General features: G+C 36.6%; 2 protein-coding genes across 3 annotated transcripts in view; both read right to left on the bottom strand.

Annotated features, from left to right (window-relative positions):
* LOC141763134 (inactive dipeptidyl peptidase 10-like) overlaps positions 1–10,114 on the bottom strand; it is a 55,508-nt gene extending 45,394 nt beyond the window's left edge. The window contains exon 1 of one of the 2 annotated variants that reach the window (XM_074627491.1): positions 9,724–10,114. In XM_074627491.1, the coding sequence (XP_074483592.1) occupies positions 9,724–9,783 (60 nt within the window). In that variant the 5' untranslated portion in view covers positions 9,784–10,114. The remainder of the gene's footprint in view (positions 1–9,723) is intronic. The other variant, XM_074627488.1, reaches the window with a different exon arrangement.
* A 4,380-nt stretch (positions 10,115–14,494) lies between these two features.
* LOC141763016 (sodium/hydrogen exchanger 2-like) lies at positions 14,495–22,335 on the bottom strand. The gene is made up of 13 exons (XM_074627253.1): positions 21,827–22,335; positions 20,793–21,118; positions 19,905–20,042; positions 18,788–19,038; positions 17,653–17,870; positions 17,371–17,570; positions 16,980–17,069; positions 16,817–16,887; positions 16,447–16,614; positions 15,939–16,044; positions 15,535–15,651; positions 15,352–15,445; positions 14,495–15,258 (listed from the first exon to the last, which is right to left on the bottom strand). Exons 1-13 carry the CDS (start codon positions 22,101–22,103, stop codon positions 14,831–14,833), a joined length of 2,484 nt encoding a protein of 827 aa, XP_074483354.1. The 5' UTR covers positions 22,104–22,335; the 3' UTR covers positions 14,495–14,830.
* Between the last annotated feature and the right edge of the window lie 1,049 nt (positions 22,336–23,384).

The raw sequence follows: 23,384 nt of genomic DNA, 5'->3' as shown, positions 1-23,384 counted from the left end.
TTTCACTTGGCGTCTGATAATTTAATTCTGTGTCAGGGGGAATTTGCCTGCTGATGACACTGAGATGAATTCACCCGATTTCTGTGTTACTGTAAAAGGACAATTAGGTTAAAGTGGGTTTAAAAGAAGCAAAAAGAAATGAAGTATTTCACTGCCTTTGTTAACCAAGAAAAACCCTTTAATCATTTCTTTCTTGTTTGAACTAGGTCTCCACTTTCATTCCAAAACACATTTCATCAAGGTGCATGAACTGTTATTGATTGACACTTTAAGCTACAAAATATGGAGTCACAGGAGTGCCATAAAAAAAATCTGTAAATTTTTTTTTTATAAATAAATGTGGAAATATATAGAGAAATAAATAAAAGAATAAATAAGTAAATAAAAAAAATTGAAATATAAAGAAAAATAGATAAAAGAATATGTAAGTAAATTAAAAAAAATGTGAAAATATAAACATAGATAAATAAAAGAATGAATAAGTAAATTAAAAAAATTTGTAAATATAAAACTAAATAAATAAATAAAAGAATGAATAAGTAAATATAAAAATGTGTAAATATAAAAATAAATAAATAAAAGAATAAATAAATCTGAACAAATAACAACATATAAATAGTAATTATAAGCATGTTCTTTTATTTTCACAGCTATTTTTTCATTTATTTCTCTATATATGTATTCATATATTTTTTTAAATATTTATTTATTTATTTTGCATATAAATGACTCTTTTTTCTAAAAAAAAAAATGATCTATGTATTTTTATATAATGATATTTATTTATTCTTATCCCTTTATTTTTCCTTATTATTTTCCCTATTGCTTTTCCCCATATTTTCCCTTTATTTATTCTGTTATTCATTTCTTTTTATATTTCCACATTTTTATTTACTTATTTATTCCCCTTTATATTTCCACATTCATTTTCTTATTCTTTTACAGATTTATTCTTTTATATGGCACTCATATGACTCCATAGTAATAAACATTGTACTCAAAGTGCTGTGATTTGGAAACCTGACCAACTGGTAGATAGATAAAGGAACTGACACAAAACCTTTTTGGCATTTACTGTTGACATTTTAAATTACTGAAATATTTTCTGATATTTAAACTCGACTGTAGTGGCTGAAAATAACTCAACATGATGTGTAGTCAAGAAACGGAGCATGTTCAGAGGTGAATTTTCCTTTAAGAGACCGAACACATGAGCCCGCTGTTCAAAGATCTTAAATTTGCCTGAAAGAAGATTAAAAGCTGCACATTTTCTGACATCTATAAATCATCAGTGAGCAGCAGGAAGGTTGACAGACAGCAAAGAAATTCCCCAGAGGAGTTTGAGTCCAGAGGGAGGGATTCAAACCACAACACTGACTCCGCCACACATCAGGAGTTCAAAGTCGACTCAACCTGCTGCTGAGACAGATTAAAACTAAAGTGAGAGGTGCTGCTGCGCTGGATGAGACTCAGTGAACTGAAGCCTGTCTGAATTAAAGACCATTAGACCTTTCAACTCACCAATAAAGACCCATTTATTTACACACTTTGTGGACTACAAAGTGCCGTACAAAAGTAAAACAAAATGATTTCTATTCTATTGTTATATTCTACCGAAATGGCCTGTGTTTAACAATAAAATAATAGAAATATAATGAGTGTTTTCAGTCAAAAAGCACCAGAGTTTTGTCTCTTTGCTTCTATACTCTCTGGTTAAAGTCATTTTTCCAGTATTCTGCTAAGCTAGGAGCAGTAGCTTCTTATTAAAGCTACCATACAGACATGGATGTATAATACTAATCAGTCTTTTCATCTAATTCTCGACCAGAAAGCAAATATTTCCCAAAATGTCAAATTCCTTTAAGGTAACATAGTTGGATTTCAGTGTAATTTTGGCTCGAGGGTGAGAATTAAAAATGTCTTTCTCACAGTAAGAGCTCTGTACGGTCTCCGCACTCCTCTGAAACTCTCTCTAACCTCCAATATTACCACCTGGAGGGAAGCCATGGATCACAGACTTCATTACTGATTAAGAGAAAAGCTTTTATTAGTCGGAGGCGTTACGAAGCTGCTCAGCCTTCCCTTATCTCTGTCTCGGTGCTCTTTATTCAGCTCCATACTGGAGCAACTGTGTGTCTGGCCACCAGTAGCAATTAACTCAACATCTGCTTGTTCTTTTTCTGGTTTTCTCTGTAGTTGCCTTCACACTTAAACTGATGAAAACATTAGTCACAAGTGTGGTAAAAGAAAAACACAGAAACAGTGTAATTTAAGTTGATTTTTGAGTGTAAATCTGATTGCTGCAAGAAAACAGAGACCGACCATATACCTGTTTTTGTCTTTTTTTTGGGGGGGGTACAGGGGGTCTTTAGCGGGAGATAGCAGGTCAACAGTAGATGTCACACAGAAGTGGTGTACATCATCTGAAAGCTGGGAACCTGAAGATTAATTTGAGATGCAGAAATATGCTAAGTAAATTGTGAGAGGGCTTAGAACATGCTCTATTATATCTCATAAGTTGTTGCAGCAATTTTTGGGGTTGAAGTCAGATTTGGTGCTAAATTTAACAGTTTTTTACCACTCAAGAATTGATAAAAATGATCAATACTCCCTCCAAAATACCACATTAAGACACCAAGACCTTGAGGAACACCATAGAAAAGGCCATGCTGTGATTTGGGATATAAAACTTTTGACATTTGGAGATTTCTGCAAGAATCGGCGATTGGATAGCGAGCACTTCTGTTGTGTAAACTCCTTATTGTCAATCTAGCTAGGAAAGCCATCCATCCTCTGAATGCTCTAGGTCTCTAGTCTGATCCATCCATCCTCTGAATGCTCTAGGTTTCTAGTTTGATCCATCCATCCTCTGAATGCTCTAGGTTTCTAGTCTGATCCATCCATCCTCTGAATGCTCTAGGTCTCTAGTTTGATCCATCCATCCTCTGAATGCTCTAGGTCTCTAGTTTGATCCATCCATCCTCTGAATGCTCTAGGTCTGTAGTTTGTGGCAGTAACGTTTCATGAGGCTGTGATTATCCTAGAGGTCACCACAGGTCATTTTATACTGTGAAGTCAATGCTCAAAAAATGGTCTTACTACAATGAAATGGCTCCTATGGGGACTAACATCATCACACATGAATACAGTTGGGCTCATTGGATCCACAAGAGTCTCAGCTTTGCAGTGATACACAATTCATGTAATTCAAAGACTATTTAGGGACCCCAGTCTGCAGAAATATTCAAACACACTCGAGGAACCCATTTTCATTCACATATCTGGAGGTCAGAGGTCAAGTGACCCCTTTGAAAATGGCCATGCCAGTTTTTCCTTGCCGTTATTTAGCCTCCTTCCTGACAAGCTAGCATGACATGGTATCAATGGATTCTTTGGGTTTTCTAGTTTCATATGACACCAGTATCTTCACTGTAGCTTAAAGAATGAGCGAGCTAAAGCAACCTTGACCTTGAATACTACTCATCTCCTCTCCAGACCTGGTATTTTGTTGCAGCTGTGGCTGAATGAAGAGAAATACAGTCGTTTGTCCTGTGAGAGCCTCTGGGCTGCTGCTGCTTTCATAGCAGCGACCTTGGTTCGGGAAAGTGCTTTTCAGAGCGGTCTAACCTGAGATGACTCTCATGAGCCACGGTGTGACTCAATGACCCAAAAATAAAACAGGACAAAATAAACACCAGCATGTGCAACAAGGACATTTCAAATCAATTAAAAGCAGCTAATGCACTTAAGATATTGAATAAAGGTGGATAGCATGCAGTAGGTCTAAAATTAAAAGCTTTATTTGCCTTATTTCAGTGGTGGAAAGTAATTAAGAACATTTACTCATACTAGTACAATTTTAAGGTATTCTTAATACATTAATTTTGATGTATATAAATAGATTAAGCAAGTATAAATATTTGTTAAAATTAGCCCAACCTTTACCAGCTGCAACATTAAAGTGATGCTTTCACTAATCATAATACATAATATATGTCATTTTAAATGGGTCATTCTGCTTAATGAGGACTATTTTTATGCTTTTCTGTTAAATCTAAGCTGACTGCATTTGTAATTTAATTTCTCATAAGGATGCCAGTAGAAATCCATCCACAAGCCTTGACAGTCGTGCAGACTAGTCCTGTGTAACACTGCTCTCTAGTGACAACAAATAGACTTGCATTCATTCATGTACTGCTGCATGGTTTTAAATAGTCACTTTGTGCATCAGGGGTCATTACATGACACTTGTGTACTATTATAATTAACTATAAGTGTGAATATAACTTACAAGTGAAGCTTTCCAGGGCTCACACAGAGGAGGGAAAGGATAAGGTAGCTGGAGCTGTAAGATGACCACACTGAGGTGTTTCCTGATTGGAATCTCTGAACTATGACCTGGCTGAGTCACATGACTAAAACAACCAATGAAAACATAGCAGGCAGTAAACAAGAGAATAATGAATGACCACTAAAGGGAGACAAATAGTAAAAATAGATGCAAAGTCTTTAATGAACATGACACATGCAGTTTAGGGCAAGTCATAGTCAAGTCAGCACACTGACACACTGACAGCCGTTGTTGCCTGTTGGGCTGCAGTTTTCCATGTTATGATTGGAATATATTGTTTTATGCTAAATGCAGTACCTGTGAGGGTTTCTGGACAATATCTGTTATTGTTTTGTGTTGTTCATTGATTTCCAATAATAAATATATACATAAATTTGCATAAAGCAGTATATTTGTCCACTCCCATGTTGATAAGAGGATTAAATACTTGACAAATCTCCCTTTAAGGTACATTTTAACAGATAAAAAATGTGTGACCACAATTAAATTAAACTGACATTAAAAATAACTAAATATGATTCTACAGATACTTCATGTGATGTTTGGTTACGCTATTTCCGTGTGTGTCTTTGTGATGAAGTATTCAAACTGAACATTTCGGGGAAGGTTTAAAGTTTGACTTTAAACACAGAGACTAAAGAGAGGACTATAATATTAACTATAAAATGTACTGTACAATGATTGTTATACACTGTACATGTGTGCAAGTAAGTGAGGTGCAGACTTGTCCTTGAATATTAAACTTTACACATTGAATATCTGTAAGCCTGTATTGAATAATTAAAGCTTATACAGAGGGTTAACTTGAGGGTGTGAAGTGAAAAAGAAAACCAGCCAGAGTTTTTTATTAGATATTTTTAGAGATATGTGGTTATATAAAGTGATAAAGCAGTCAAATGCAACATGCAAATGAATGCACCGGTATTATTAATACTGAGTATTTTCCCAGTGTGGCCTCAGTAAAGCATCTTAATATTGTTCATTACGTAGTCAGGAACTTGGCAGTATGATTCCTCATTTCACAAACAACCTGTTGCTTTCACAAGATAACAGTGTAGGATGTGCAAACGCAGCCGGCTCAGCTCTGTATTTAGGATTTCTAAACAACGAATCTTGTTTTCTTCAAAGGGACGTGACTCATTGAAGCATTCATTATATTTATCATAATGTTGTTTATTTACTGAGTGACTGGGGAGGGGTTAAATTAGCAAGGGATGCATGTAAAGGCTCAACATGCTAATGAGCTCCTTCACTCCGAGTCCATCTCCACGGTAACAGATGGCGGTGACGACACAGGGCTAAAGTTAATATTCAGTGATTTTGTGACTGTGATTGGGAGCTGAACAGGATGTTAAACTCTGTTATGAAGGCAATCTGTTCAGTTTCATAGGATTTAGGGTCGGGAGTTTAGTTGTTGTTGCTTTCGAGAAGAATAAAACATGAAAGGAGGAGGTTTAAATCTTTTGCATTTTGAGTTTATCAGACAAAGTTTGACATTTTGAGAATATTCACTTTCTGGCGGCGAGTTCGATGAGAAGCTTGATACGACTGTCTGTCTGGAAAGTGGTGTCAATCTTTTCATCTAACTCTCTGTAATTTCCCCAAAATGTCAAACTGTTTATTTGAAGGAACCTCGAATCAAAACACAAGAATATTACAAACTTTGTATACTATAAGTTTTAATGTCAGTCAAATGAATTTGGGACTTCTTAAAATTGGAAATTTGAAAAGAAGTCAAACTCAAAATGATCTTGTGACCCACTCAAGGGGTCGCGACCCCTAGGTTGGGAAACAGTGCTTTATACAGATGAACTTCATGTCATGTCTACTCTAAAACAGCTTTGACTAGTCGATCGTATCAAGCTCCTTCTGAGGAGAAAGTCGACTTTATTACCACCAAAATTGATGCTTAGTAGCGCATAAAAAACCCTCTAAGTGAACTAGAAAACTGATTAAAAACTCACTCTGAGGTAAAATAAACGGATCATTTTCCTGTAGCAGATCTGTAAATTACACAAATTAAATCTTACTGTCTCTTTGCTGTGTTATGATTCAATCCTCCCTTGAGTTCAAGGTCAGTTTTAGACGTTTTAAATTTTGTGCTATGTGAACGGACACAAAAGAAGCTTACTTTAACCTCACTTATACCTCATAATGGCTATGGACTCATTGGTGTTTTCAGTCCGAGCACGAGCAGGGAGGCGGGGAGGCATCTGATTGGTTCTTTCCAAGCGGACCGCGAGGCAGTGATTGGTAGACGTTTTTACAGGATTACAGCAGCTACAGATGACGGCTCTTTTACGCTCCTTTTTCAGAGCTCATCAGTAATGGATCGCTGTCGGGGTGTGTTAGACCATTTCAACCAATATAACAAATATTGTAGACTGGAGAACATCATCAACCCTGCCTTTAAGGAAAAATACTAGATTTAGTATGATAAGAAAATATCTGTTTCTCAGAAACTACAAAGTATGTGTCAACAGATCACCAAGATTTCAACACTAGAGCTTTAAAGATGAAAGAAGACGTTTCAGAGAACGGGAGGGTCTTTCATTTTAAAGAGAAATAGAGAGAGAAAAGGCCTTGACAGTGAGGAATGGTGTTTGCAACGACTGACTGTGACTATATTTACATTTCACGCCTCCAGAGCACCTTTTGATTTGTGCTGAGAGTGAGATGATTGACATGCATGCTTGGTGGCTGTTTTTTATTCTGTTATGAATCGAGGGTCACCACAGTTGCTCTGGTTTCGGCTTCAGTTTGCAGCGTTTACAGGCGGTGAATTAGCTGGAGGTCACTCTTCAACCCCAGCAGGTCATGTGTGGGCAGAAAGACCAACACACAGACACTTTTAGATCACTTTCAAACACTTTTCATTCCTTTTTCTTTCAATTATTCTTCATCTAATAGCCAGCGATATTTCCCAGATATTAGTATGTCTTAAAGCACGTCTTCAGTGGGGGAAATGTAATGTCCTTTAAATGTGTTTTACACCTTGCAAGAATACCAAATGTGCTCCTCATCACACTGAATTGCCATTTTGTTTGACGTCATTCCTTCTATTTAAATCGCTGAACAAATTGGAGATATGCTGATTCAAAGGTCTTGAACCAAGCTAGAGGAATCATGAATACTTGAAACTGTATGAAAATGGTCTAATATTATCAGATTGAACTATGAGAATACATTTGAATATCTTTTATGTCCACTTCTGCTGTCATGTCTTAGCAGTTATACCCTTACTCAAGTCCTCAGATCAGTAAAGCATTACTACCGTGTGGAAATACTCTGTTACAAATAAGAGTCCTGCATTCAAAATCAAAAAGTACCAAACATAAAAGTACTCTTTATGCAAAATAACAATCTGTATCCATATTGAAAGCTGAAAGCTGTGGGAAAGGCTCAAATTCACACCAACAAAACACAAAAGCCTCTCTCCATGAGCATCGGCAGCCTTGTGGTGGGTGAATTCTCATATAATGTATCTCAAGAGGCAGCGGCTTATTTATGAAGCAGCTAAAACCAGACGGTGGATTACTGAGCTGTGATTTATGACACAATTAAAACCACTCAGGCTAAATAATGCACATGAGAAGCAACAAAGCATCACTGATCATTTTAAACTGCTGTTTTTGGTGATTTTTGTTCCAATAGATGATGGAGAAAAGCAAACTCATGCACCCAAAAAACGAGCTTTTAAAAGTGTCATATTTTCTCTGCATAAATGACGGAGGCTCGCTCCTGCCAGATTATTCCCATCCTGCTGCAGCACAGGATTGAACGGGATTATACTTCGTCTTCATGTCTCGCAGCTTTGCATAAACTGTGAGCAATAATGAAGCTCTTCAGAGCCTTTATTCTGCTCGCTGCTGTCACTGTGTCTCTGTATTATACTGTTAATATCATCCATTAAACATGAACATGAAACATGAAACGTCACAAAATACATTAATGCACTTTGATCTATCAGTACGGCTGACGTATAGATGATCCAGTTTGATAGGGTGGCTTCAGTTTTAGTTACCTTTTGTATTTCAAATATTCATCGTATTTGAATTTCTTAATTGTTATGTTAACAAATAAAAGAGTGGTAAATATATTACTGTGTAATTTATTTAGCATTCACCACAGAAGTCCAAAATATCCAGTTTAACACAGATACCAAACTTCTACTTTTAAACCTTTTGCAGCCTAATTTTAGTTATAATTCCTTAAAGTGGCTAACCAGAGTTAAGATTTTCATATTGTCAACAAACCAAAAACTATTAAAAACACCTAAAACAGTCTCTGAAGATCTGCTGAATGGTGCATTTAACTCTGCAACAAATGCTAAAAATAAATGGTTTAAGGAGGAAAAGGGTTTAAGATGGATAATAATTTTAATTCTTATTATAGTCGTATTGATAAAAAATGTATGTGGACAATTAAAAAGAATAAAATACAATAATACATCTACAGAGCTTTTAGAAAGGTGCAGAATAAAAGTATGGCTTTTTCTGAAAAAAATATTATAAAATAAAGTATTATTATTATTATTATTATTATTATTATTATTATTATTATTATTTTTATTAATAATAATCAATAAAATGTTATTTATTTGTAATTCTTCTTATAAAATATTGTTATTATTATTGTGAATTAATCATAAAAAAATGTGCATATGCAAGCAGACAATTATATATATATATATACATATATATATATGTGTATATATATATACACATATATATACATATATATATGTGTATATATACAGAGCTTTTAGAAAGGTGCCAAATAAAAGTATAGCTTTTCCTCAAAAATATTATTATTATTATTATAATTTTTATCATTAAAATATTATTACTAATAAATAAAATATTATTTATTATTACAAAATATTGCTATTATTATTGCTATTATTTTTATTCATTTTAAAAATGTTGTCGGTTACAAAATTGACATTTTTTTTATCTCTGTGGAAGATATCTGCTGTTTGTTTCCAACACGGCTTGTGAGCCAATAGTATAAAACCGTTGGTATCACGTGGTGTCTCTGTGTCGTCAGTTAGTGTGGAAAAAACAGATAAATGGCTGAGATTGACGGTAAGAGCCTGGCAACGACATGTTGTGAAGTAAATGTGATGGAACGGGGGACGGAGAATGTTATCAGTGTTATCAATAACACCTTTAAGCATACAAACTTAACATAAGCTTCATTTAAAAACAACATATTTTGCAGAAGGTGTGAATATCCACATTATTATGCATCATTATGGATGAAACACTGATTTAAAGCTGTGTGGAAGCTCAGATGAAGTCAAAACTTTGTCTCCATATGAATATGTTTGTGCAGTGATAATAAAAAGTGTGAGAACAAACCCATCCTACCTTGCTATCCTTGATTGGCTGACACTCAATCTGATGAGAGACGGACGCAGTCTGGTTCATCTTTGCTCTTCCTTTTATTTGATCAAATAAAATCCTTAAAGATGCTTAAAGTTTTTCCTCTGACTTCCTGCGGCTGCTTCTGGGCTCCGAGCTGACCAAAGCAGAAAGTGATGCTAATAATACTGAAGGATGCAGAGCTGCTCTTCCTCCTCGTTATTGAGGCTTCACCAGAGACGAAACACTCAAATACACAATCTGTTTTCCCTCCTTTGTCTCTCTCTCTGGCTATAAACGCTCCTCTTCCCTATCTTCTTCTTCTTCCTCTTCTTCTTTCCCTCTATGTGCTGCTTCACATGCAGCTGACAGACAGTTCATAAACCAGGATGTTTGCCAGTGCCTCCCACATACCAACACGTTTCTTCATCAGAATGCAAATGTGCTCGAGGCAAAGATATTTGCAGGCGTTTTGGTACATCTGAAGCTGGCGTTCTCATTCAACAGCGTCTCACAGCGAGAGGTTTAGTGTTTGAAACATGAAAGATGTTTTGACACGCTGATGAATGAGTGTTGAGCTCAAACTTTGACCCTTAAAGAAGCTGCTGCTGTTTGTTCCATTAAAGAGGAATCAAGAGGAGAATTCACTTTATTGGAAAAGCGGAGACAGATATTAGACACGCAGTACACATTTTTATTTATTTATTCACAGTATATTTATGTCAGTGATGGCAGAAGTACGCAGATCTTGTACTTCATTAAAGTAGCAATACAACAGTGTGATACTCAAGTAAAAGCCATGCATTCAAAGTTTTATTTGAAGGTCCCATATTGTGCTAATTTTCAGGTTCATACTTGTATTTTGGGTTTCTACTAGAACATGTTTACATGCTGTAATGCAATTGCAATGGATTCGCGTTGCTAGGCAACAGCTTGGGACCATGTTTACTTCCTGTCAGCTGACGTCATTCACGTACGCTGCAACCGGAAATAAACCAGGACACATTTCATTTACCTTTAAAGGTCTCATATTGTAAAGACTGAGATTTTCATGTCTTTTATATTATAAAGCAGCTTTAAGTGATATATAAATACTGTGAAAGTATCAAAACACTCAATCCATGGAGAAATACACACAGCCCGTATTCAGAAACTGTGAGTTTGAAACAAGCCGTTAGGATTTCTGTCCATTTGTGATGTCACAAATCTACAATATTTAGATTATTTCACAGTTTTAAATGTAAACATTCTAAATGTGTCCCAGTTTATTTTCTGTTGCGGTGTCAGCTGACAGGAAGTAAACATCGACCCAAGCTGTTTCCTAGCAATGCAATTCTGTTGCCATTCTGTTGAAATGTGCTAAAACGGAGCGTTTCAGACAGAGCGTGAATACAGGTATTATCAGACAGACAGGATGAGAAAAATAATGTGTTTTTTGAACGTTAAAGCATGTAAACATGTTCTAGTAGAAACCTGAAATACAAGCATGAACCTGAAAATGAGCATGATATGTCCCCTTTAAAACGGTGAAATGGTCTAAATATTGTACATTTGTGACATCACAAAGTTACAGAAATCCTGACGGCTAATTCAGAGGCTCAGTTTCTGAATACCGGAATAGCATTTCGATACTTTCACAGTATTATATCATTTTATTAATCTATATTATATCACTTCAACCTGTTTTATAATAAAAAAGACATGAAAATCTCACTTTTTACATTATGGGACCTTTAAAGAACCAAAAGTGAAAGTCCTCATTATGCATAGATATAAAACTCTTTTATATCACATACGGACATAGATATAAAACTCTTTTATATCTATGTCCGTATGTATGCATACATGTTTAATCTTCATCCCTTTTCCGAGACTTGTATTATTTGTTACAGTAAAGTGTTGTCCACATTAAAAATGTATGACCATGATTCATATTTGATGAGCTGGCTATATTCTCCGTACCACTAATCATATTTATTGTCGAGTTGATCGCTTTCATTGATCACTTTTAACATCAGAAACTCTCACCGGCGCAGTTTCTATTTCCAGATCTAGTGAGATGTGGAAATATCTGTACATATTAGTTCATATTTAGGATGTTCTGGTGATGGTTTGCTCTCAGATAAAGTTGTATTTCTGCTTTTAAATACAGACAACTCATTACTGAAGAAATCTTTTTGTTTGTTTTCAGTTTTTTTAATATAAGTTGTGTATTTACTGCCTTTTATTTTAATGAAGATTGTTTAAAAGGCAATAAACCTTTAAAAAATTGTGACTGTGGAAAATTTAACAGACAGAGAATTGCTGTACACAGAGCAAAAAACCTACGGTAACAACACCCTCCTCTAGTTTAACTGGCATATTTATCACCATAAGTTCCACTAATCGTGATATTTCTAATTTGTGCATATCATCAGTTTATTTAATTACAAAAATAGTTAATTTCATACTGAGGTGATTTTCAGTAAATGATGAAATGCTACTAAACATCTTTAATTAGAGCGGCTGCAAGAGTGTGATCAAGACAAACAACTTTCTAAAGCAGAGTGGAGTCTAATGAGCCTGTAGGCCACTGAGGACAGTTTACACTTATTTAAGTTAATGAAAAATTACTTTTGTTCCTTGTTAGCTAATATACACAATCTCACAGTAAATGCCAAGACATTTATAATGTTTTGATCTCTAGGAAAATGCTGCAGTCATGACTGTAAATGTCCTTTTTGTGCTGATTTTTCTGCAAGTATTTTCAAAAATCAAGTTGTTGTTTTTTTATTTCAGTGCAGGAAACTGTCTTATTCTGTTTTGGTTCAATTTACAGAGACTAATTTCTAGAAAATTCAAAAAATTGTAACCTGTTTATTTATTTATTTATTTATTTATTTATTTATTTATTTATTTATTTGTTTATCTGTTTATTTATCTATTTATTCATGTATTCATTTATTTAAGTAAAGAACGTTTCTATTAATAGAAAATCAAATATATATATAAATCAACTAATACATTATGATGTATTATCACAGGTTAAGTTACCTAGCATTATATAAAGTAATTCAAATTAGCTCCATCTTTAACAGCTGCAACATTAAAGTGATGAACGTATTAATGCATCAATAATTATAATCCAATAAAATAGTATTTATTATTCTGAAATGGGCCATTTTGCATGGTTATGTACTTGTACTTTTGGTACTTTAAATATATTTTGGTTCTACTTTAGTAGTTTTACTTCAGTAAGACTTTGAATGCAGGACTTTCACTTGTAACAAAGTATTTTACACTGTAGTATTGCTACTTTTACTTAAGTAAAAGTCTTCTTCCACCACTGGAAGTTAGGGAGTAAATGCTGTTTCAGTGGGACTTTGAACACCTTGATGTGCTGAATTTCAGGATACAGCAGGATCATCTGACGCACTGTACAGAACAAAAATATATTTTATAGCTTTAGCTGCCTGTGCCCGGCAGATATGAAGATATAAAGAAGGAAACTTTGAAAGATGATGCTGTCAGAGAGTCGGATGGACTAATAAAAGAGGACATTAAAGTAAACGAGAGGAGAGAGTGCTCCACGTCCTCTCTCCTGGCTTTAATAGTACCTGCCTGCAAATGTACTGGTTAAATGGTAGAATATAATGGTGTAATATAATGCCACATCCATATGCATCAGATCCATATCCTGAAGGAAATATCTGTCTCAGGTTGTCTAATGTCACACTGAAGGTTAAACAAATACAACATGATTTGTGGTGCAACATATAGAAAATATTTTATGATACTGCAGCAACATGACAAGTGAAGTAATTAGATTACAAAAAGTAGAAATACTCCACTACAAGTAAAAGTCCTGCAGTCAAAATCTTACTTTGGTAAAAAGAACATCAGCATCAAATTATACTTAATGTACTAAAAGTAAAAGCAGTGGTGGAACGTAACAAAGTACATATACTTAAGTAAACTTTTATGGTACTTGTACTTTATTTCCATTTTCTGCTACTTTCTACTTCTACTCCACTACATTTATTTAATAACTTTAGTTACTTTGCAGATTCAGATTATTAATAATATATTATTATAATTAATAATATATTAAATAAATAAATAAATATAATCAACAAATAATTTATGATGTATTAAATTGGATAAAGACAAGACTTCATTAAAGTAATGTAAATTTTAATGTATCAATAATCTGAAATGGGTCATTCTGCATAATGAGTACTTTTACTTTTGGTACTACTTCAAGTATATTTTAATGCTGTACTTTTACATAAGTAAAATTTTGAATTCAGGACTTTAACTTGTAACTTGTACGTATTTCTACACTGTAGTATTGATACTTCTACTTTAGTAAAATATCTGAGTACTTCTTCCACCACTGAGTAAAAGTACTCATCAACAGAATAATATATATCACTGCACTAATAATAATGTATTATTATATTATATTATATTATATTATATTATGTTATATTTATATGATATTAAAAGTTTCTTTATATATTATATTATAATCAATAGTATATATATTTATATTTTGTGCTAAAAATCTGATTCTGCAAAGTAACAAATGTCAAAATGAATGTGGTGGAGTAAAATGTACAATATTTGCTTCCAAAATAAGCACCTCAAAGTTGTATTTAAGTACATTACCTGAGTAAATAAATGCCAATACGTAAAGTTTTCTCATTACAGTACTTTTAGCAACATTTAGTCATTAAATTCACACCACAAATGTTTAAAGAAAAAACAATATTTAAATATTCAAAAGTCATTTAAACTTTGCTGACTTCCTTTTATTGGCCAATATCACCGAAACCATACAAATATGACACACATGTATACAAAAAATGTCAAATAAAAACGGCGTGTGTGTACAAAATACAGTTGTACCAATGGAGAACATGGTGGTACATAATATACAGTAGGATAATGCAGTTTTTAGAGTACAAATATCTCAGAGAAAGATATCAAGAGGTAGAAAAGATGATCCTTTGCTGTTTGTTACTAACCAAAAAAGTCTTATTTATATTTTTCACTAATAATTTGACCTTTGTGTTTTTTGGTTTTTAGCTCAACTAGTAGTTCATCTTCCAGAGCAGCTCTTCCTCTTTCGTCATGACCTCCCTGACCCCCGAGACCCCTGTGACGAGGGTCTGAGTGGTCTGAGTAGGGGGTTTCCTGTCTCATTTCCTCTGGGATCCTGGTTCTCGGGTACCCAGCCACGAGGTGGTGGCAGCTGGGGAGGTCGCACCGCTTCCTCCCTTTCTCCTGTTGAGTCAACGGGATCTTCATCTCCATCTACCTCATCCGGAGTACGCCTCCTTTGTGCAGGAACCGGTGCCCTCCCTCTCTCGTCTAAGACGTCCACCCCAGGAGGATGTGAGGGTGGCTGGGCGGAAGCGGCTGGCTGCTCCCCTGCACCTCTAGACTCCGTGATGGTCTTCATCCTCCTCATCGGGACTAGAGAGCGGGATGAGGAGCGTGGCGTCACACTAGTGGACTGGGGACGGCCTGAGAGGGGGTCCACGTCACCACTTCCACCTGATATGACACAGATATTCAAGCATTGTTTCATGTAGTTGAACCTGTTCATTTAAACAAGATCTGGCAAAATAAAAACTTGTATAAACTCACCATGATTTCGTCGTCTGAGGGCGAAGGCGGTCTCCAGATCGCCTCCTGGCTGCAACGAGTAGTACTTCTGAGATTTGGGGATGTTTCGTGCTGGCTGGAAGAAGACGAGGAAGAGTGAAGGTCAAGCAGTTTGGGGAAGGAGGAAGTAACGTATATTCAATGTCCTCTTATACAGAAACTCACCTGCTCGCGGAAACTTTCAGCTCGTATGCTGCGTCTGATGCTGGCATGGCGGCGAATCAGAATCTCTCTGGTTCGGCTGTCGTCTGGCAGATTGTATTTGTTGGTGTAAGCCGTCGTCTGGAAAACATATATAACATATATTTGTATCAAAGCCCGATTCTTCCTTTGTGCCATAAAGCTCCATTAAAACCCTCTCACTAGAGCACCAAATGTGGATTCATCCACCATCAAAAATAGTCCCCAACAAATGCACTATTTCCTCCTGTTTAAGTAACATTTGTTAAAATCTACAGTGCCCAGCTGTTTTAGGAAATTAATAATGATTTTTTAGAGATGAAACTACATATTTGAGACCCATTTTTAAAACATCTTCACATCCCTTCTTTCTCTGCAGGTGTTGTTACCTTCTGTCTGATCTTGTACATGTTCTTTGACAGGATGTCGTGCATTTTGCTGACGTCAGCAGCCAGGAACTTCTTCTTGGGTCGAGACGCGTCCTTCCTCTCATCGCTGATAGGGAAGAGGAGGCGAGAGCAATGAAGAGTGAATGATGCTCAAATGTAAATGTTTTGTTATTGCTATATCGACATTAAGATGGGCGATTAGGACGAGAAACAGCATCATCAGCTGGAGCCAAATTAGATTTAGCTTCATGCATTTAGCTAATGCTGACAGTCAGGGAGCAGATACAGTTTCAGACTCTATCACCAATAAGCTGTTATTACTTTTGGGTTGCCAGGTTTTGAGGCTCTTTGGTTGCAGAGTATCTGGGTTAAACCAATTTATTTATGACCTACTAGTATTAAAAATGCAGACTTTATAGAGGAAAAACATCCTTATATAAAAGTTTTTCCACTTTACAGAGAGACGTCAAGTGTTTTTTAATAATAAAGGACGTGTTGTTGAACGTACTAGATGGAAACGATAGATGGCGCCGCGCTGAGGTCTCCAATAGACGTGTCCAGTAACCCGATGGCGTTCTGCAGCTCCAGTTTCTTGTACAGAGCCACGATGCTGGACTCAGCCCTGTGGTCCCGGATCAGGATGCGCCTCAAAACACGATCATTGAACTTCTTAAACCTGACGGAAAGACAAAGGAATTAAGACTATACTGCTCTACTGATCTAAACGAATGATCAAGTTACTCTAAATATGCATTATATCATCAGAAAAACATGTGCGTTGGTATTGAATAGGTGGAAAGATAGATCCTACTTAAAGCGTCTTTGAGAAAACTATAAAGCGCTATATAAATCTAATATATTATTATTATTATTATTACTTGTCTTTCCAGTAATAGTGGCTCCATTGTCCACACAAGTCCTCAATACCACAAACAACGTGCTCCATCATCTGGACAAAACAAAAGAAACAGTTAGTGTAATTCACACAACGGCTGATTGACTTACAATAAGAAAAATAAGACAGAAGAGGAAGATACTTACCCTGCTGTGAACCTCATCGTTGATGGTGTTCAGGTCTTTGTTGGTTTTCCTGATGTTCATATATTCTACGATGGGACGGATGCTGATGCCCTGAAAAGATGTTAACAAAAACAGCAATTATTAGCGTTCATATTCGGTGCTAGTTGTGTGTAATTAATGATTTATTTTCAACATGCCAAATTATAAAAACAGACACAGTCAACTGTTCAAATTATTAAACACAAAACGTAAATAAATGTCCTTTTAACATTATTAAAGGTGCAGTGAAATGTTCCTTTAAATGCATACATAAAGGTTAAATACATATAACACTTTATTTCTTCGGCATTTTAAGTCTTCCATACTGAGCTGCTGTTTTCTAAATTATACCATAAAGCAACCGAGGTCTCACCTGTAAGAAAACGGTGAATACAATAACGGCGATTGAAGCCGTGACGAACAGGTTCTTCCTGTTGATGGTATCTGGTAAGGTGAAGACCAGGGCGAAGCAGATGGCCCCTCGCAGGCCCCCGTAGGCGAGGCCAAACTGGTCCTTGAAAGAGAACTGGATGGTCCGGAACGGGTTGATGATCTGGGTCAGCACCAGGATGCCTGCGAGAGGAACCAGTTTAATTAACGGGACCACTTCAAGAGAGGGGACAGAGCTTTAATCAATGTAAACTAAGGCACCCACCAAGCCCTCTCCAGATGAAGGCGAACAGCAGCGTGAACAGGATGTAGGCCCAGTTCCACTCGTGCTCGGTCGTTATGGTAACGACACCCAGGAAGAAGAAGATGAGGGTCTCGGAGACGGTGGCCAGCATCTTGACAACATGGCGGATGGTGGTGCAGGATCTCTGGGACACGTTCTCCTCCACGTAGTACTTCATGGTGATGGCGCATGTTATAATGCTGCAGGGAGGAAACATGGACGTTTTAAATGACTTTGTCAACAAATATTATTTCTATGAAAACACATTTTATGACGCAGGCGCCGAACGTACTGGCTGTAGTCTTTGCGGTGTGATCGAGTGCAACCTTTTGACCAAGACAAAGGCGACGTGAGGCGACGCAGGTATATCATCCACCACTGAAAATCGCCCAGCTTCTAATGCTAAATAACCTATTTAAAAACCCAGTAGGTGATGTGAAAAATGTCACAAAGATGAAATCAGGGTGTTATTCCTAGCATGACAAGTTTATCATTTATATTTATTTTTCCCTTTAAACTTGTCTGCTTTCCTGCTTCAGTGCACTATGTCCTATTTTCAGTCTGCTGGGAATGTTGCACCTTGTTTCACCTTCATGAAAGTGAATCACATCGTTGTCACATGACGCCACACTGTCACTTTGAGCTTCACTCAAAGGGCGGAAAACTAAGGTGGAGGAGCGAGTTTGTACAAGTTGCACAAACAATCAGACATCAGACAAACACAGCTGAAGAATCTGCAGAGGGTCAAGATTCATATCTTAGTGAGAAGCGTCGGCCACGTTATTTACTGTTTTCTAGGCATTCAGCACAATCTTATCATGGCTGCAACGTCTGGAAACTTAAGGTGGAATTTCCCAATTAAAAAAAAAAAAATCTTGCAACTGTAAGATCCTGATTTCATGCATTAAAATGTTGCATACTGCAAAACTCTTCATACTGTCTATGATTGATGATATGTTAATGCATAGGTGATAATAATCTGTATATTTTGTTAATGATACTTTTACTACTTTCACACTGGTATTGATACTAGGACCTGAATACTTCTTCCACCACTACCTGTTAGATGCATGTTAAAACAGTATTTTGCAGACATGTGTGTTTGGCCTCCACTTACGCCATCACGCTGGAGATGGCGAAACACTCACAAACCAGGTACGCCAGGTAGCTGTACATGAAGACGAAGAGGGGCTCGATCTGACGGACATTGTGGGTGAAACGTGTGGTGAACGCAGCTGCAAATCCAAACAGGAGGCCAAAGAGGACGCCACCGGCCGCCACCACGAAGAACCGGGCTATCCCCAGAAACACATCGGTGGATTCAACGACGGGCAAGTCGGCCAGGTAGGAAAGCATGTTGTAAAGCACCTGGAGAAACAAAGATAAAGATAAACTACTGCATGTACAGTATGTAAACTTCAGGCCACACACAGCTGTTGTCAAGCAGGTTCAACCACTCAAACACTCAAGAATCTGCTCCAATTGTTGAAACTGTTTTGGCCGAATATCATGTGCCAACTTATCCCACTGAACTAGCAACACTTTCCTTTGCAGACAGGATGTAACCGAAGACAATCACTGCCAGAAAATGTCGAGTGAAACTTGGCTCTCAATTGAAGCCCAGCCAAAGCAAAAGGCGGGCTTATTACTGTTGACATTTCCATTCAACAATAAGGAACAGGCCGAACTAGACTAGAGGGAAACCTGCAGGGGAACACAGTATTAATGCAGCTTTAGTGATCTATTCTCCCTTCACAAAAAGATCAGACTCCAGCTGAGGGATGTTATGCAGAAGTATCCTCTATAGTTGAGAGGTTTTGAAGATGTGAGAGAGAGGAAAAATCACACTGTTTCTGTCAGATAACAAATTTACACTAAATTTCGGCGAGGAAAAACTGTCATGTCCATTTTCAAAGGGCTCCCTTGACCTCTGACCTCAAGATATGTGAATGAAAATGGGTTCTATGGGTACCCACGAGTCTCCCCTTTACAGAGCCCCTAATGGCTAATTTGACATCCTTGTGTTATAAAGAATGTTTGTTAGGCTAAAATCTGTACCCACAGCTTGGCAATGTTGAAATAAAACTCTAATGGGAGAGACTATATTTACCTGTGTCATGATATTACAATATCCACAACACCAGTGGATTTCTAGGCTCATATCACCACAAACATACTTTTTTATTTTATGGCTAGATGGCACAACAATCTATTTTCACATTTCCTGTACTCACAATAGTGACAGCATCGTTGAAGAGCCCCTCTCCAAATATGACTATATATATCTGCTCGTTGACTCCGATGTCCTCAAACACATTCAGAGCAGCGACGGGGTCCACGGCCGAGATGATGGAGGCAAACAGGAGGTTCTCCTGCAGTAGAACAGAGGAACACAATTATTCAAATTATCATTTAGAGATTTCTTAGGGATACTGAACAAACTCTCCACATGGTGCATGTTGTGGCTGCTCTGGAGCTTTTGATCATATCACATGGTCTTCATCAGCACGTAGAGGTAGAGCACTGTAGATGTTAAAATTTCCACATCTTTCTGAGCACTTTAAGGACTTAACTTTTACTCTTGACCTCTGAAACAACAGCTTTCTATCACATCACATATAATGAAATATATGATTGAAAGCTCCAGAACAGCTACTGAATGGATCTTATGACATTTTCTCCATTATTTTTGTTTGTTTTTAAGCAACGTTAAAGCCATTTACATCAAATTTATACTTTTTATTCCACACCTTTTTACCAAAAGTGCAAAAAAACAAGGGGGGAAATCATTCAAAGTAGATATTTCTTTGTTTTAAAGGTTCATGACCCAAACAAATTGGGAAACCTTGCCTTATGATACATTACAATAGTATAATTTGTATAATGGTAGTCTAGCGAGACACTTACATCCACCAAACTTTCCCGTTTCATTCCTATCTATATTCTGCAGGTTTTTACAGTTTGTTCATATATCATTCATAAATGGTGCATAAACGTTTTGTTTCACTGATCCAAACAGAAATATAAAAGCTAAATCAAATGCATAAATATCACACATATTGTGTTAAAAACATACAAACTTGCACATGACTTTTGACCTTTGCCCTGTGGCTTCAACTGACCTGCAGGTTGATGTCTTGAACTCCAAACACCTCAATCTGGCAGATGGCGAAGAGGGAGAGCCCGATGCCGATGCTGTTCCACAGGGTTCCCACCACGGCGTACCACATCACAGTGCCAGCGTTCTCGAAGAACGGCCTCGTGGGCATGAAGTAGCCATTGTCGAGGACGATGAGCGGGAGCATGTAGAGGAAGAAGACGTTGGAGTTGAGGACAGCAGGGGGCTCTTCTTTGACTGCGTGCATGATGGCGCCCACGATGAGGCCGATGGCGATCAGGAGGCAGGACTCTGGGATCCAGATGGTGATTTTATGGTAAATGTGGAAACCTGGAGAGAAGACAATGAGACAGTTGGACTCCTGTGCAACTTAAGGCTGCTGTTAAAGCAACTTCTGCTACTATTATTCAAGGGTGCAAAGTGATGGAAGAAGTCAAAGTAACAACACCACAGTGTAGAAAAATAATACATACGATATTATTGGATTATAATTATTGATGCATTAATGTGTTCATCACTTTAATGTTGCAGCTGGTAAAGTAGAAGCTCATTTATACACTGCTGGGTAGTTTAATCTATAATAACACATCATAGCTTGATGATTATTTTGTATTAATAATCTAAATCTGCAAAGTAACTAAATCTGCCAAATAAATGTAGTGGAGTAGAAAGTACAATATTTACCTCTGAGAAGTAGTAGAGCAGAAGTATCAAGTAGCATAAAATAAAAATAAAGTACCTAAAAATGTTCCCCCTGGGGATCAATAAAGTTTTATCCTAATCTATACTATTACATCATCATTTTTTAAATTATTATTTGTTGATTGTATTATTGATCAGAACAAATAAATGTAGTGGAGTATAAAAAGTACAATAATTGCCTCCAAAATGTAGTGGAGTAGAAGTTTAAAGTAGCAGAAAATGGAAATAAGTGCAGTACAAGTACCTCAAAACTATTCTGAAGTACAGCACTTTACTTCCCACCACTGGCCTGATACAAACCCTGTTTATGCACACATGTGATTCATCCACACGTACCAATTTTGGCAAAAGAGGCCAGCAGCACCCAGAGAGTGAACTCAAAGGGGACCTGGATCCGAGGGTAGTCCATGGTGAACACGGGGAGGTTGACCCTCTCCGGGTCCGGTAAGGCCTGGGGCCCGTCGAGGTCATTGTGGAAAGGTTCGACACCAGGAAGGTTGGTCTGCTTTGACGGTTTAGATTCCTGGATCTCACATATTCCTCCAAAACAGCAGAGGAAGAGGACCAAAAGCGTGAAGAAGAATCCTCTCTCAGTCCAAACAGAGGTCCCCATTTCCACCGGTCAACACAAGTATTTCCAATGAGTCTTATAAAAGTCCCAAGTCATTGAAAAAAAAGTCTGTTGTGCAGCTTCAGTATAGGCTGTAGTTGTCATTTAGGCCATCTGAACATCTGCTTTACTCCAGTCCATTCACGCAATTAAAAATCTAAGTTTTGTCATGTTGAAGTTTCTTGTTAGATGAAAAGAAAGAAAGTCCTCCTTAACCGGATCCTGTTTGTGCTGCAACTGAATTCTGGTTTCAACTGTTGCAGAACCTGCTTGTCACGTATCACCTGGGTGTCCTGCCTACTGGGTGGAGCTCATCCAACAACATGTCTCCAACAACACGACAAGAAAACAGCCAGGATATATTGTTGCTATTAAGCAAATAAAACTCTTTTAATTTAGTGTTTAAATGGTCTGTGCACAGCTTTAATGCTTGTGTTGAAACCTGTAATACCACATACATTCCACAGGATGGCAATAGAAGGCAACTCTACTTTCTCTACTTACTCATTCTTACTGTTAGTAGCAAGTAGTATTAATAGATTAATGAATGAATGAATACTTTTATGTGTAAAGTTAAGTGTCATGTTCCCATTAGTGGCATGATAAAACAAAAAGGAAAGCAGGCAAACACAACACATTTTGGTTTGGTAGGAATAGTAGTTGTTGTTGTCTTAGAAGTACTTCTAATATTAGCTCTACTGAGGCAGCAGCCATGGTGTAGTAGTAGTAGTAGTAGAAATAGTAATGAGTAGGAGTGGCATTTCTGTAGTAGTGTTTACAGTAATAGTAACTGCAACAAAAATTCAACTTTTTTTCAACTTTAGCTTTGTAATCAACAAATTAGCAACTCCATTTATGAAAACTATTATAATTATTATTATTAGTAGTAGTAGCAGAATATTAATATATATATAATATTTATGATAAATAGGCAATTCGAAATACTTTTGATCGCATTTACTTGTCAAATCAATGCTTACATACCATATACATATATGATTATACTACATAATAATAATAATAAAATAAACATTTTACATATCTTCAAACTACATTTTCAGTCATCCACATGTATTTAAGTAATTTATCTAAGTAAAAGTACAGAAATATGTCTACACAAATCTGGCTGAAAAATGTTGTATTACTATATTGTATTATATTATATTATATTATATTATATTATTGTATTGTTATTGCTTTTCATGTTGTACCTGATTCAGGTGGATCTAATTTAAACTACATTATATTGTCTGTTGAGTAGTACTACTACTGATTTTATAAACT

This window comes from Sebastes fasciatus, chromosome 24 (assembly GCF_043250625.1).
Source record: "Sebastes fasciatus isolate fSebFas1 chromosome 24, fSebFas1.pri, whole genome shotgun sequence".
Taxonomy (NCBI): domain Eukaryota; kingdom Metazoa; phylum Chordata; class Actinopteri; order Perciformes; family Sebastidae; genus Sebastes; species Sebastes fasciatus.
The sequence above is the reverse complement of the archived record's forward strand: the minus strand, read 5'-3'. Positions and strand labels throughout refer to the sequence as shown.